This window comes from Oncorhynchus kisutch, linkage group LG6 (assembly GCF_002021735.2).
Source record: "Oncorhynchus kisutch isolate 150728-3 linkage group LG6, Okis_V2, whole genome shotgun sequence".
NCBI lineage: Eukaryota > Metazoa > Chordata > Actinopteri > Salmoniformes > Salmonidae > Oncorhynchus > Oncorhynchus kisutch.
Genome location: NC_034179.2, coordinates 44,251,016 through 44,263,180, shown reverse-complemented (window position 1 = coordinate 44,263,180; position 12,165 = coordinate 44,251,016). Strand labels below are relative to the sequence as shown.

The 12,165-nt window shown below is 42.5% G+C and overlaps 1 protein-coding gene and 1 non-coding gene across 2 annotated transcripts; both read right to left on the bottom strand.

Annotated features, from left to right (window-relative positions):
• Positions 1-1,543: 1,543 nt before the first annotated feature.
• Positions 1,544-11,736, bottom strand: LOC109892876 (heat shock cognate 70 kDa protein-like). Its single transcript, XM_020485729.2, has 9 exons — positions 11,468-11,736; positions 9,070-9,279; positions 8,624-8,829; positions 4,555-4,707; positions 3,547-4,102; positions 3,117-3,319; positions 2,700-2,898; positions 2,373-2,605; positions 1,544-2,286 (listed from the first exon to the last, which is right to left on the bottom strand). Exons 2-9 carry the CDS (start codon positions 9,272-9,274, stop codon positions 2,080-2,082), a joined length of 1,962 nt encoding a protein of 653 aa, XP_020341318.1. The 5' UTR covers positions 9,275-9,279; positions 11,468-11,736; the 3' UTR covers positions 1,544-2,079.
• LOC116374504 (small nucleolar RNA SNORD14) lies at positions 3,384-3,477 on the bottom strand. Its single transcript, XR_004210472.1, has one exon. It is a non-coding gene; the product is annotated as a small nucleolar RNA SNORD14 (small nucleolar RNA).
• Positions 11,737-12,165: the final 429 nt, after the last annotated feature.

Genomic DNA, 12,165 nt, shown 5'->3' with positions numbered 1-12,165 from the left:
AATGTGATTTACTTATTTAACCTTTCTTTAACTAAGCAAGTCAGTTGACATCAAATTCTTATTTACAATTGACACCCTACCCAGTCAAATGTGCGCTGCCCTATGGGACTCCCAATCACGAGTTTGAGGAGTTTCTCCCATTCTTCGAACCATAGTAGTGACGCCTCTTGCACGGAGATGCAGTGCCTTAGCCCGCTGCACCACTCGGGAGCCCATACTGTAATGGTCATGGATTGTTTAGAAAGTCGTTTTATTCATTGAATTGTTTGTGTCAATTTAAAAAGAATATGAATAATGGGCAAAAATGTAGCGCAATGGTCATCAAGCCAAAAACGCCATAAAAGGCCCCAGACAAGTAAATTAATTCACATATAATTTTATATATATCTTGAATGACCACTTTTTCACGAATGTAATGATATAATCGTCAAGCACATTCAAACAATTAGGGGACATGACCCGGAAGTAAAGTGGAAGATGTCATCACGAAAGATGGGGAATGTCCCACTCAGGCTGTTAACCCTTTTTTTTTTACGTCTGTCTGCTTAACGGGGTGGCTCTCCCATTGGCACCAATGTGATAGCAGCTGGGTCTGGTCTGCTTAGTTAATTGATTCGATATGAACCAGTAAGAATAATCGAGTACGATGTCTCACTTCTGTCTCTTTCACAGAGAACATCCCATAGAAATAGTTAGAGGACACATTGTATCTGTCCCATGATGGTGTCTGTGAGAACATGGACAGCGCCATTGAGACCATCTCAATTTTGAACAGAACCCTGGATGGAATTATGTGATCCTTAACCCATAGGGAGTTCCACCCAGTTGACTACTTAAAAATGGTGAAAGTCCTCACTTGTGCTGCCCATACGAAAGCAAACTTTTTGGCACTAGAGTCCTCTAGCTCGTTCAAGAACTAGGGAAAATACGTTTAGCATAACCTGATACCCCAGGTAGGCAGAGTATGCACATTTTAGGCCTTTTGAAGGCCCTCGGATCAAATCTCCCACTTAGTCTTAGTCTCAACTGTGGCGAGTTAGAATAAACAAGGTTCCATTGAAAAATGTGGTTGTGCATCAGCAGTATTCCTCATGTCAGTCACTGATAGTCAATTAGCCATGTCAGCAAATATTTTAGATTGCTAAATTAGCTGACCACTATCTAAACGTGTTAAAATCAAAACTACTGGCCCCATTGATTTTGTTAGGCAGTCTCACTCATATTCAAAACATCTCTCCAACCTAAGGCAAAATGTGTAGAATGCAGGTAATTAGTAATACAATTGCAAAATCCTTTGCCCCTTGGCAAAATGTGTAAAATTGAAGCAAATTTGCTTTAAAACTGAAACGTTCTCTACACCCCATGAAAAAAAATGAGAATTGCACAACATTAACTCTAAAAATGTCTCTCCAGTAGCAAGAGGGAGTCCACAAAAATGTTTTGCTTGCAATATGGGGGAGAGTGAGGTATGGTCTGTACCAAACCTCCATGCCAAAACTACTTATTTCTGGCAGACCTCAGACAAGAATATAACCAAATGGTCTACTCACTGCATCTTTATTTAATGGAAACTGTTCATATGGTAAACTAAACAAAGCAGTTATTTTGTGAGATTTGGGCCTCAAAACATTGTCAGTGGGTCATCGGAGTGTTAGCTACGATATGCGACTTCGATGAGTCACCGGATTCCATTATCAGGCACTAGTAGGAATGTGCCTTGCACAAATTTGACTTATGCACACCCTCTTCTTTAGATAATTCCCCTCACAAAAAAATAAACTGTCCTTCCCAATCTGTGTATAAGGCAAGCCTACTATTTCCCTTCATTGAAATGAGGAATTGGGTGTGAAAACATTTTTTTTTTAAAGTCAAGGCCAATGATAAATCATTTATTCTCCAGGACTCAAAATGTAGACAAACTTTTGTTCCTTAAAATCTCAGTCTTGGACAGTGTACATCTTCAAGTATCTAAAACATACATAGCAGCTATTATCATTTCAAATTACTGACCAGCCTTGGCTTTACAGATTGGGCCACTGGGGTTATGTGCTTTGTGTTTACAGGGTAATGACATTGGGTTTAATCGACTTCCTCAATGGTGGGGCCTGAGGAGCCACCACCTCCAGGAGCAGAACCGGCACCGCCAGCACCTGGGAAGCCTCCAGGCATTCCTCCGGGCATACCGCCTGTCATACCACCGGCACTCTGGTACAGCTTGGTGATGATGGGGTTGCACACCTTCTCCAGCTCCTGTTGCTGGTGCTCATACTCTTCCTTCTCCGCAGTCTGAAACAAATACACAGGTTAAGATTAATTGATTTCCCTTCTTGACACGTTATGGTAATAACTTGGTTTTAAAATAATGGGCACACCTGGTTCTTATCCAGCCAGGCAATGATCTCATTGCACTTGTCCAGAATCTTTGTCTTGTCCTCGTCGCTGATCTTGCCCTGCAGTTTCTCATCCTCCACGGTGGATTTCATGTTGAAAGAGTAAGACTCTAGTGAGTTCTTAGACGAGACCTTGTCACGCTGCACATCATCCTCACACTTGTACTTCTCAGCCTCCTGGACCATGCGCTCAATGTCCTCCTTGCTCAGGCGACCTGGTTAGACATTTTTTGAAGGGTTAAGTTAAGGTCTATCCAAGTGTGCATATTGTAATCAAATTTCACTTTGGTCACATATGCTGTTGTTTACCTTTGTCGTTGGTGATGGTGATCTTATTCTCCTTGCCAGTGCTCTTATCAACGGCAGAGACATTGAGGATGCCATTAGCGTCAATGTCGAAGGTGACCTCAATCTGAGGAACACCGCGAGGTGCAGGGGGGATTCCAGTCAGCTCAAACTTGCCCAACAGGTTGTTATCCTTGGTCATGGCCCTCTCACCCTCATACACCTGGAGGATACAGTCAATATTAGCAAAACATACATGTCTTCAAATGAGAAGTACATTTCACTAAAAGCCACTCAAGACATCCAAGGAATGTATTGGGCAATCTTTGGTCTTTCAACCGCTGGTGGAAACTACAAATAGCAGGAGTAAACAGCATCACAGATAGTGGCCAAAGGAATGAGGAAACATTGCCCTGAAATTTCTTGCAGACGCCCACTCACCTGAATGAGCACACCAGGCTGGTTGTCTGAGTAAGTGGTGAAGGTCTGGGTCTGCTTGGTTGGGATGGTGGTGTTACGTTTGATCAGGACGGTCATGACACCTCCAGCGGTCTCAATACCCAGGGACAGGGGTGTGACGTCCAGCAAAAGCAGGTCCTGGACATTCTCAGACTTGTCACCTGAGAGTATGGCTGCCTGGACAGCTGAAAATGAGAATGGGAGGTTAGACACGTGGAAAAACTTTACTGTAGACGCACTGTGCCATTGTCGCTCAGACATCCAAGGAAGGTATTGGGCCATCTTTGGTCTTTCAACCTCTGGTGGAAACTACGAATGGCAGGATTAAACTTCATCACAGCGAAACTATTGATTTAGGGCTCATTATAGAAGCCCATTGGCCACAGAGCAAACAAGATGATCAGTGATTCACCTGCGCCATAGGCCACAGCTTCGTCGGGGTTGATGCTTTTGTTGAGCTCTTTTCCGTTGAAGAAATCTTGGAGCAGTTTCTGGATCTTGGGGATACGAGTGGAGCCTCCTACCAGGACGATGTCGTGTACCTGGGCTTTGTCCATCTTGGCGTCGCGGAGGGATTTCTCCACTGGGTCAAGGGTGCCACGGAAAAGGTCTGCATTGAGCTCCTCAAAGCGAGCCCTGGTGATGGAGGTGTAGAAGTCGATTCCCTCGTACAATGAGTCGATCTCGATGCTGGCCTGGGTGCTGGAGGACAGGGTGCGCTTTGCCCTCTCACATGCGGTGCGGAGACGGCGAACAGCCCTCTTGTTGTCGCTGATGTCTTTCTTGTACTTGCGCTTGAATTCCGCGATGAAGTGGTTGACCATGCGGTTGTCAAAGTCTTCTCCACCCAGATGAGTGTCTCCAGCAGTGGACTTGACCTCAAAGATGCCATCCTCGATGGTCAGGATGGACACGTCAAAGGTGCCGCCACCCAGATCAAAGATAAGGACATTCCTTTCAGCACCGACCTGAAACAGAAGAGAACATTCAGTAGTTTCACTTATAAAAACAAACTAGAAACCAAATGGCTATGCATTTCAGGGCAAGGGGTCAATTAAGACTGAAATGTAACAAAAACAATTGCATCTATTTCTCAAAAAAACTGAGTAGGATCTATTTATTTCAAAAAGTTATTCAATTGAGTTAAGTTTTAAGTTTTTTTAAAATCACTTCCTGAATTAACCGCCATCAAAATCGACCCTAGCTGATGTATTCACTCCGACATCCAGGAAGGTGTTGGGCCATCTTTGGTTTTACAACCTCTGGTGGAAACTATGAATGGCAGGCATAAACTTAACCATAGGGACAAACTAGATTTAATGTGCTATCAACTAATTGAAATGAACAAATTATCTTTAAAGGATCATTACAATGTCAATAAAACATAACTAGACCTTAACCTCTAAAAGATGAGTCTCACCTTCTTGTCCAAGCCATAAGCAATAGCGGCAGCAGTTGGCTCATTGATGATTCGCAAAACGTTCAGACCAGAGATTGTTCCAGCATCTTTGGTTGCTTGGCGCTGAGAGTCATTGAAGTAAGCTGGAACTGTTACAACTGCGTTTGATACAGTCTACAAAGAAAGATGGGGGGGGGGGGGGGGAAATGAATAGACTTATTGTCAATAATACCCTGAACCCACTGAGCACACCACAATTTCAAAGTGGAACATTTTTGGATGAGATCAATTTGATGTCAACCTTTTCACCCACTCAAAAAGGACAGCCAGAAGTTTGAATTCCCAATGTGTTATCACTATGCTTTCAACCATCTAACCATGTGTAAGGTCTTAAAGTGTAACCAAATTGCAACAAAAACAGTGTCTAATTTCTGGTTAAGTTGTCATCTAAATGTGTCATCACTGCACATTCAACCATTTAAAAGTTCAAATGGGAATAAAATGTGCTTCATATAATAGCACAACCAAATGACCTGGATTGCAGTTGAGATTACGAGTCATCAATGCTAATCTAGATTCTGCGCAGATTATTATAGCGATTGTGAAGATTCGCCGACCTGCAACCTTTGCACACTTTCTATGATTACACAAGACATTTATAGTTAGTAGCCTCAAAATGTGGCCATGGATGGGTTACTCATTTAAGGTTGAATAAATACTGTTATATTAGTTCGTAAAATAGCTTTAACTTCTGTTAATAGGCCCTTTACTGGATTCAAAAGTGATATTGAATTGTGTTTGGTTGTCAAAGCAAAAAAGATCAACATTTGAAGGAGATATCTTTTTTGCCACTGACAGTCTGGCTTAATTCCAGTTTGTCAACAAATGTATAATTGAGATGTTGGATTCACATCTCAATCAAAAATAAGGAATAGGACTAAATCAAACTACTGTATTTAAAGTGCATTTAAAGGTTGATTTAGTCCTGTTCTTTATCTTTTTGGTTGAGATGGAGACGAGAATCCAACAAGTTACCATGACTAAATTAGAAATGCTCCACAAATCTCAAACTATAGTTTTGGCAAGTCTGTTCGGACATCTACCTTGTGCATGAAAAGTAATTTTTCCAACAATTGTTTAGACAGATCATTTCACTGCATCACCAATTCCAGTGGGTCAGAAGTTTACATACACTAAGTTGACTGTGCCTTTACAGCTTGGAAATTTCCAGAAAATGTCATGCTTTAGAAGCTTCTGATAGGCTAATTGACATCATTTGAATCAATAGGAGGTGTACCTGTGGATGTATTTCAAGGCCTACCTACAAACTCAGTGCCTCTTTGCTTGACAGCATGGGGGGAAAAAAAATCTAAAGAAATCAGCCAAGACATCAGAATATTTTTGTAGACCTCCACAAGTCTGGTTCATCCTTGGGAGCAATTTACAAACACCTGAAGGTACCACTTTCATCTGTACAAACAATAGAAAGCAAGTATAAACACCATGGGACCACACAGCTGTCATACCACTCCTAAAGATGAAAATACTTTAGTGCGAATCAATCCCAGAACAGCAAAGGACCTTGAAGATCCTATAGAACATTTGTGGGCAGAACTGGAAAAAAAAAATGTGCGAGCAAGGAGGCCTACAAACCTGACTCAGTTACACCAGCTCGGTCAGAAGGAATGTGCCAAAATGCACCTAGTGGGTCAAGACAAAAAACTAAAAAAAACTTCATTGTCAACTGCATTTATTATCAGAAAACTTAACATGTGTAAATATTTGCATGAACATAAGATTCAACAATTGAGACAAACTGAACAAGTTACGCAGAAATGTTTTTATGTTTCCCTGAACAAGGGGGGGGGGGGCTGCATTAAGAACTGCAGTGCATCTCATGGACTGCACCAGATTTCCCATGTATTGCTGTGAGATGGCAACCACCCCCACCCTTCCACAAAGGCACCTGCAGGGGGGGGGGGGGCCTTAACCCTAACCCTCCGAGCCAACAAGTCCCAGACGTTGAGATCCGGGCTCGTCACTGGCCATGGCAGGACACTGACATTCCGGGTCTTGCAGGAAATCAGGCAGAGCGAGCAGTATGGCTGGTGGCATTGTCATGCTGGAGGGTCTGGTCAGGATGAGCCTGCAGGAAGGGTACCACATGAGGAAGGAGGATGTCTTCCCTGTAATGCACAGCATTGGGATTGCCTGCAATGACAACAAGCTCAGCCCGGGTGGTGCTGTGACACACCGCCCCAGACCATGAAGGACCCTCCACCTCAATCAATCCCGCTCCAGAGTACAGGCCTCAGTGTAATGCTCATTCTTTCAATGATAAACGCGAATCCGACCATCACCCCTGGTGAGACAAAACCGCGACTCGTCAGTGAAGAGCACTTTTTGCCAGTGATGTCTGGTCCAGCAACGGTGGGTTTGTGCCCATAGGTGACGTTGTTGCCAGTGATGTCTGGTGAGGACCTGTCTTACAACAGGCCTACAAGCCCGCAGACCAGCCTCTCTCAGCCTATTGCGGACAGTCTGAGCACTGATGAGGGATTGTGCGTTCCAGGTGTAACTCGGGCAGTTGCCATCCTGTACCTGTCCCGCAGGTGTGATGTTCGGATGTGCCGGTCCTGTGCAGATGTTACGTGGTCTGCCACTGCGAGGATGTTCAGCTGTCCATCCTGTAGCGCCGTCGTCTCACAGAACAGACATTGCCATTTATTGCCCTGGCCACATATGCAGTCCTCATGCCTCCTTGCGGCATGCCTAAAGGACTTTCACGCAGATGAGCAGGGACCCTGGGCATCTCCCCCCCCAGTGTCAGTAGAAAGGCCTCTTTAGTGTCCTAAGTTTTCATAACTGTGACCTTAATTGCCTACTGTCTGTAAGCTGTTAGTGTCTTAACGACCATTCCACAGGTGCATGTTCATTAATCTTTTATGGTTCATTGACCAAGCATGGGAAACTGTGTTTAAACCCTTTACAAAGCATATTCTTTAAGAGATATTGTGCTAATGATACGCTAGGTTCGGCTAGACAAACTCGAGTAGGTCCCTTCATAACTTGTTCTCAATCAAGGTTAACTGGGAGCATGATTTCAGCACTTATTTCCTTCAACTCATGACGCGCTCTTCCCTCTGCAGAAGACATATGGTGAGCAATATGTTCAGAACGTCGAATCGCAATAAAATCAGTATCGAATCGCAATGCATATAGAACCGAGAGTCAAGACATATTGTATCAGCACTTACGCATCGTGATAATATTGTAATGCGAGGTCCCTGGCAATTGCCAGCCCTAATATGTATTGTCTTTTTTTTTTTACCCTGGGTTGAATTTAAATCAGTAGCTGTTGATGACTTTGCAAATGCTATATAGGCCTAAATAGTATACATGTCATTAATGAAAGTATGGTTACATTACATTTCATTTCATTTGCTTTGCTAAATCTACCGTTTAGAATGACTTGGACAGCAACAGTACATCCATTTAGTTAAGGGATCTCCAAATCTCACGATAGCACATTGGTAGTAATTGTCTGTGACAATTATCAAAGTGTTGCTTGGTTAAAACCCTAGATGGGAGACCAAATGGATAGCTGTAGATAGATTAACACGCCAGTAGGAGGTGCTGCCCAGCCTGTTTTTTTCTGATTGTGAATAAAATGTAGAAAATCTGAGATGGTTTCAAATCAAATTTTATTGATCACATACATGTTATTGTAGCGAAATGCTTGAGTTAAAAAATAATAATCCTGGCTGTATTTAATAACAATTCTGGTCTAATGTAAGAAATAAACTAATTATACTGCAAAGTTGCCTAGGGGCTAGAAGCATGGCTGCCCTCTCTACCGGCACCATTTTCTCAAAGGTACAAATGCAACATATTTTATACAAGGTTTGTCTATTTGAAAATTGGTTACCATAATCATGTGGTTGAAATTTCACAATCAAAACATTTGATGACTTAATACATTGGATTTGAAGTTTCCATAAATGCCACATCACAATACATTGACAAATTACATCAAAACAATGTTGATTCAATCAGTTTGTGCCCAGTGTGCAATGCATTTCAAACTCACCTTCCCGAGGTAGGCCTCTGCAATCTCCTTCATCTTGACCAACACCATGGAGGAGATTTCCTCAGGGTAGAAGCTCTTGGTCTCGCCTTTGTATTCAACCTCCACTTTGGGGCGTCCGCTATCACTGATGACGTTGAAAGGCCAGTGCTTCATGTCGGATTGAACCACGGTATCCTCAAACCTTCTGCCAATCAAACGCTTAGCATCTGGAATACACAAATAAAAGTCTTAATGAGTGCATTATAGACATACTCCAATCATACCAACTGACCTTTGGTTTCTCACTCAGACATCCAAGGAAGATACTAGAACCATGTTTGGTTATAAAACCTCTAGTGGAAACAAATGTCAGGAATCAACTGAATCTAAGTGAAACAAGTTATATCGTCAAATTTAACCATCATTAAAACACACACCTTCAATGGCATCTAGCAGAACAAACTTACCAAAAACTGTGTTGCAGGGGTTCATGGCAACCTGATTCTTAGCAGCATCACCAATGAGCCTCTCAGAGTCAGTGAAGGCAACGTAGCTTGGAGTGGTCCTGTTGCCCTGGTCGTTGGCAATGATTTCAACCTTGCCATGCTGGAACACACCCACGCAGGAGTAGGTGGTCCCGAGATCGATGCCGACCGCTGTTCCCTTAGACATGGTTACTGTGACAAGAAATAAATAAATAAGTAATGCTGAGAAGTCTTATCAATAGGTGGCAGTCATGAGCACTCAAGGTAAAGTATGAGACTTGGACTGTGGATTATGAGTCACACCAAAGATCATAGAGCAACTTCCTATATGGGGAAATACGCTGACTCATTCAATTCCTAAGAATGGTGACTAATCCTGTTCGAGGAAAAGTAATAGGCATTCAGTGTCATACCTGCGCTGGCATTGTATGGGCCAGACAGACATCTTAGGCAGGGCAAAAGGCATATGCATGGTGCCCTGCCTGGCTGAATCCCAAGTCACCCACTTCGCCTCCCCATCTGCGCGTTCACCGCCGCCATTTGCACAAGCGTCCCAAAGTTGAGGGAGTGAAAATTATCGAGGGTGTAGGGGCTAATTAGACACTCAGTTGGCCAAATCGATGTGCTATCCCGACAGGCACTGCAATATATTTGGAGTTTCATAAAAAAGAACAGAGAGACGTGCCTCATTATGTCACGTGCATTTGTTCATGTTTGATCTCGAGACATGACACATGTAACTGATGAATGATGCTCCCGAGTGGCGCAGTGGTCTAAGACACTGCATCTCAGTGCAAGTAGTATCACTGCAGTACCTGGTTTGAATCCAGGCTGCATCACATCCAGCCGTGATTCGGAGTCCCATAGAGCGGTGCACAATTGGCCCAGCGTCGTTCGGGTTTGTAAATAAGGATTTGTAATTTACTGACTTATCTAGTTAAATAAAAGATTAAATACTTCCCAAATTAAATGTTACTGAGGTTTATAGCTTGTAAAATGACAGGGGGATTTGTTCATTTGAATTTCAGGCTGGTTTTATTATTGAAAAGTGGAACATTAACTGTATCATTCAAGTCAGGAGTGTGTCCCAAATTTGATGGGTTTCTTGATCCAATCGCCACTCGTTGGAAGTCACCCTCAGTTTCATCAGCCACACCTTCCGAGCGAGGGGGTGGTTTGGGATTCCCGACGGACCATTGTAAAGGCTAGGCAACCGTTAGCCTATTGATGAAGGCATCTTCTACCTGGAGGACTTTTGTTAAGAGTCCTGACGCGTGCTCTAAACATGAATATGCGTCAATTGCGGAAAATATATTTCATATCAGCAATAATTTTAATTAAACAAATTACTTCAATATTGTTTTTGTAATTACTACAACTTCATAGGCTGTGTTCCCACACAGCCATATCTCCATGTTACAGCGATTGTTCACGGAAGACAGACGACACACAGCTATTTAAACATCTAGCATGCTCAAACACCTGTGTATATGGGTAACTGGGAGGAAGTGTAGCGGAAGTGTAGTTCGTCTGCTGGAGGATATATAATTTTTTGCTGATATGAAAGAAGGACCATCCGTTTCAAAAAAACTTTCGCAAGCGATTATTGACTTTCCTAAAACGTTAAAACACAGTATCGGCATTGTACTTCACAAGTGGCCAGCAGCTGGCGCCGAAAACTCTATGGAGAGAAAGGTTTGCGAGAGCTCCGCTACTGCAGTTCCATGGAGGAATTCACCATGTAGCATGAGGTTCATATAATTGTGATGGCAGTTGAAAGAGTAATATCCAATGGCATACAAGCCCGTAGGTAAAGACTGTGTGTAATGGCGCACGTATAGGTCTCCATTTAATAGAAACACTTCACAATACCAGTGAACACAACACCATTCAGCCTAATATTATTATCTGTTATTTGGAATGTCTTGCCTTGGCATCATTCCCCTTTCACCCAGGTTGGCATAGTTCGTCAACGCGATTAATCTAGGATGATCCCTGACCATCTGGAAGGGGGAGGCACGTGCTTTACACCCTCCCCAACCCGGCTCCTGAAGGACAACGCTGAGTGCTGCAGTACAGCTGGCTCCGCAGCCAAGCGCATTAAAATTGCGGCCATTTCACTGGTAGGTTATAACATTTTCTACAGACTAATCTGGCATCAAAGGCTGTCGTCTCGTAGAATTGTTTAATAGACCTACAGTGAACATAATATTAACATAATTGATCTTAATCGACAAATAAGTATTTTACATCTAATAAGGACACACTGATACCGAAGCGAATATATAAACAATTGTAGGAAAAATACATCACGTTACATATGCCTATAACTGGCAATGACGTAGGCTATAACAGATTAAAATATGTTTCCTTTTATTACCTGGATGTGATGTAGGCAATTCTGTATGAAAACTGTTCAGTCTCCGCTACCCGATGAATGAGAAAAGAAGATGCCGGCGAAAGCGTTCATGTATCTTCCGGATAACTTGTGAACCAATCAGCTTCCAAGAACTCCTCTCTCACCTGCCTGTAAAATTCTGCACTTCTAGTACGTTCTAGCAGTCAAAATGATCTACAATCAGAATTTAACCACTATTGTTCAATGCGGAATGCGTTATATGGCCACATGTAAGGAATCAACCAGCACTAGGATCAGTTGTAATTTTTTTTATACCCCTCAACGCATTGATTGGTTGAAATCTAGCTCGTGTGTTGCATAAATCACTTGAAAAAAAGACGAAGGTCGGTTGAGGATGATAGAATCCCGGAAATAGCAAGAGAATATTCCAGAGCTGTCCTAATCAATTTACTGGCACGGTGTCAAAATAGTCTGACCCACTGAACTGTAGGCGTATATTTAAATAGCAAATTTGAGTCCCTGAAATTGAGTTTGAACTGTGCATTTATTGAACAAAATCAAAATAACATCAATACTAAAATGTTTGAGGAAGGAAATATAGCAATATGCAGGTTACCACTGACCCAGGTTTATTCCACAAAAGCAATGTATTTAAAAAAGAACAAATTTAATGGAAATGGCAGATATAGGATACATTTTTGAAAGATCAACAACATATT

What these genes read in the sequence shown, in the direction of transcription:
- LOC109892876 (XM_020485729.2), bottom strand. Translation starts at nt 9,274, where the DNA reads ATGTCTAAGGGAACAGCGGTCGGCATCGATCTCGGGACCACCTACTCC. An exon ending in AGCCTGGTGTGCTCATTCAG is followed by an intron (nt 2,899 to 3,116) that starts GTGAGTGGGCGT and finishes TGTATCCTCCAG; the next exon opens with GTGTATGAGGGTGAGAGGGC. An exon ending in CCTGGCTGGATAAGAACCAG is followed by an intron (nt 2,287 to 2,372) that starts GTGTGCCCATTA and finishes TATTTGTTTCAG; the next exon opens with ACTGCGGAGAAGGAAGAGTA.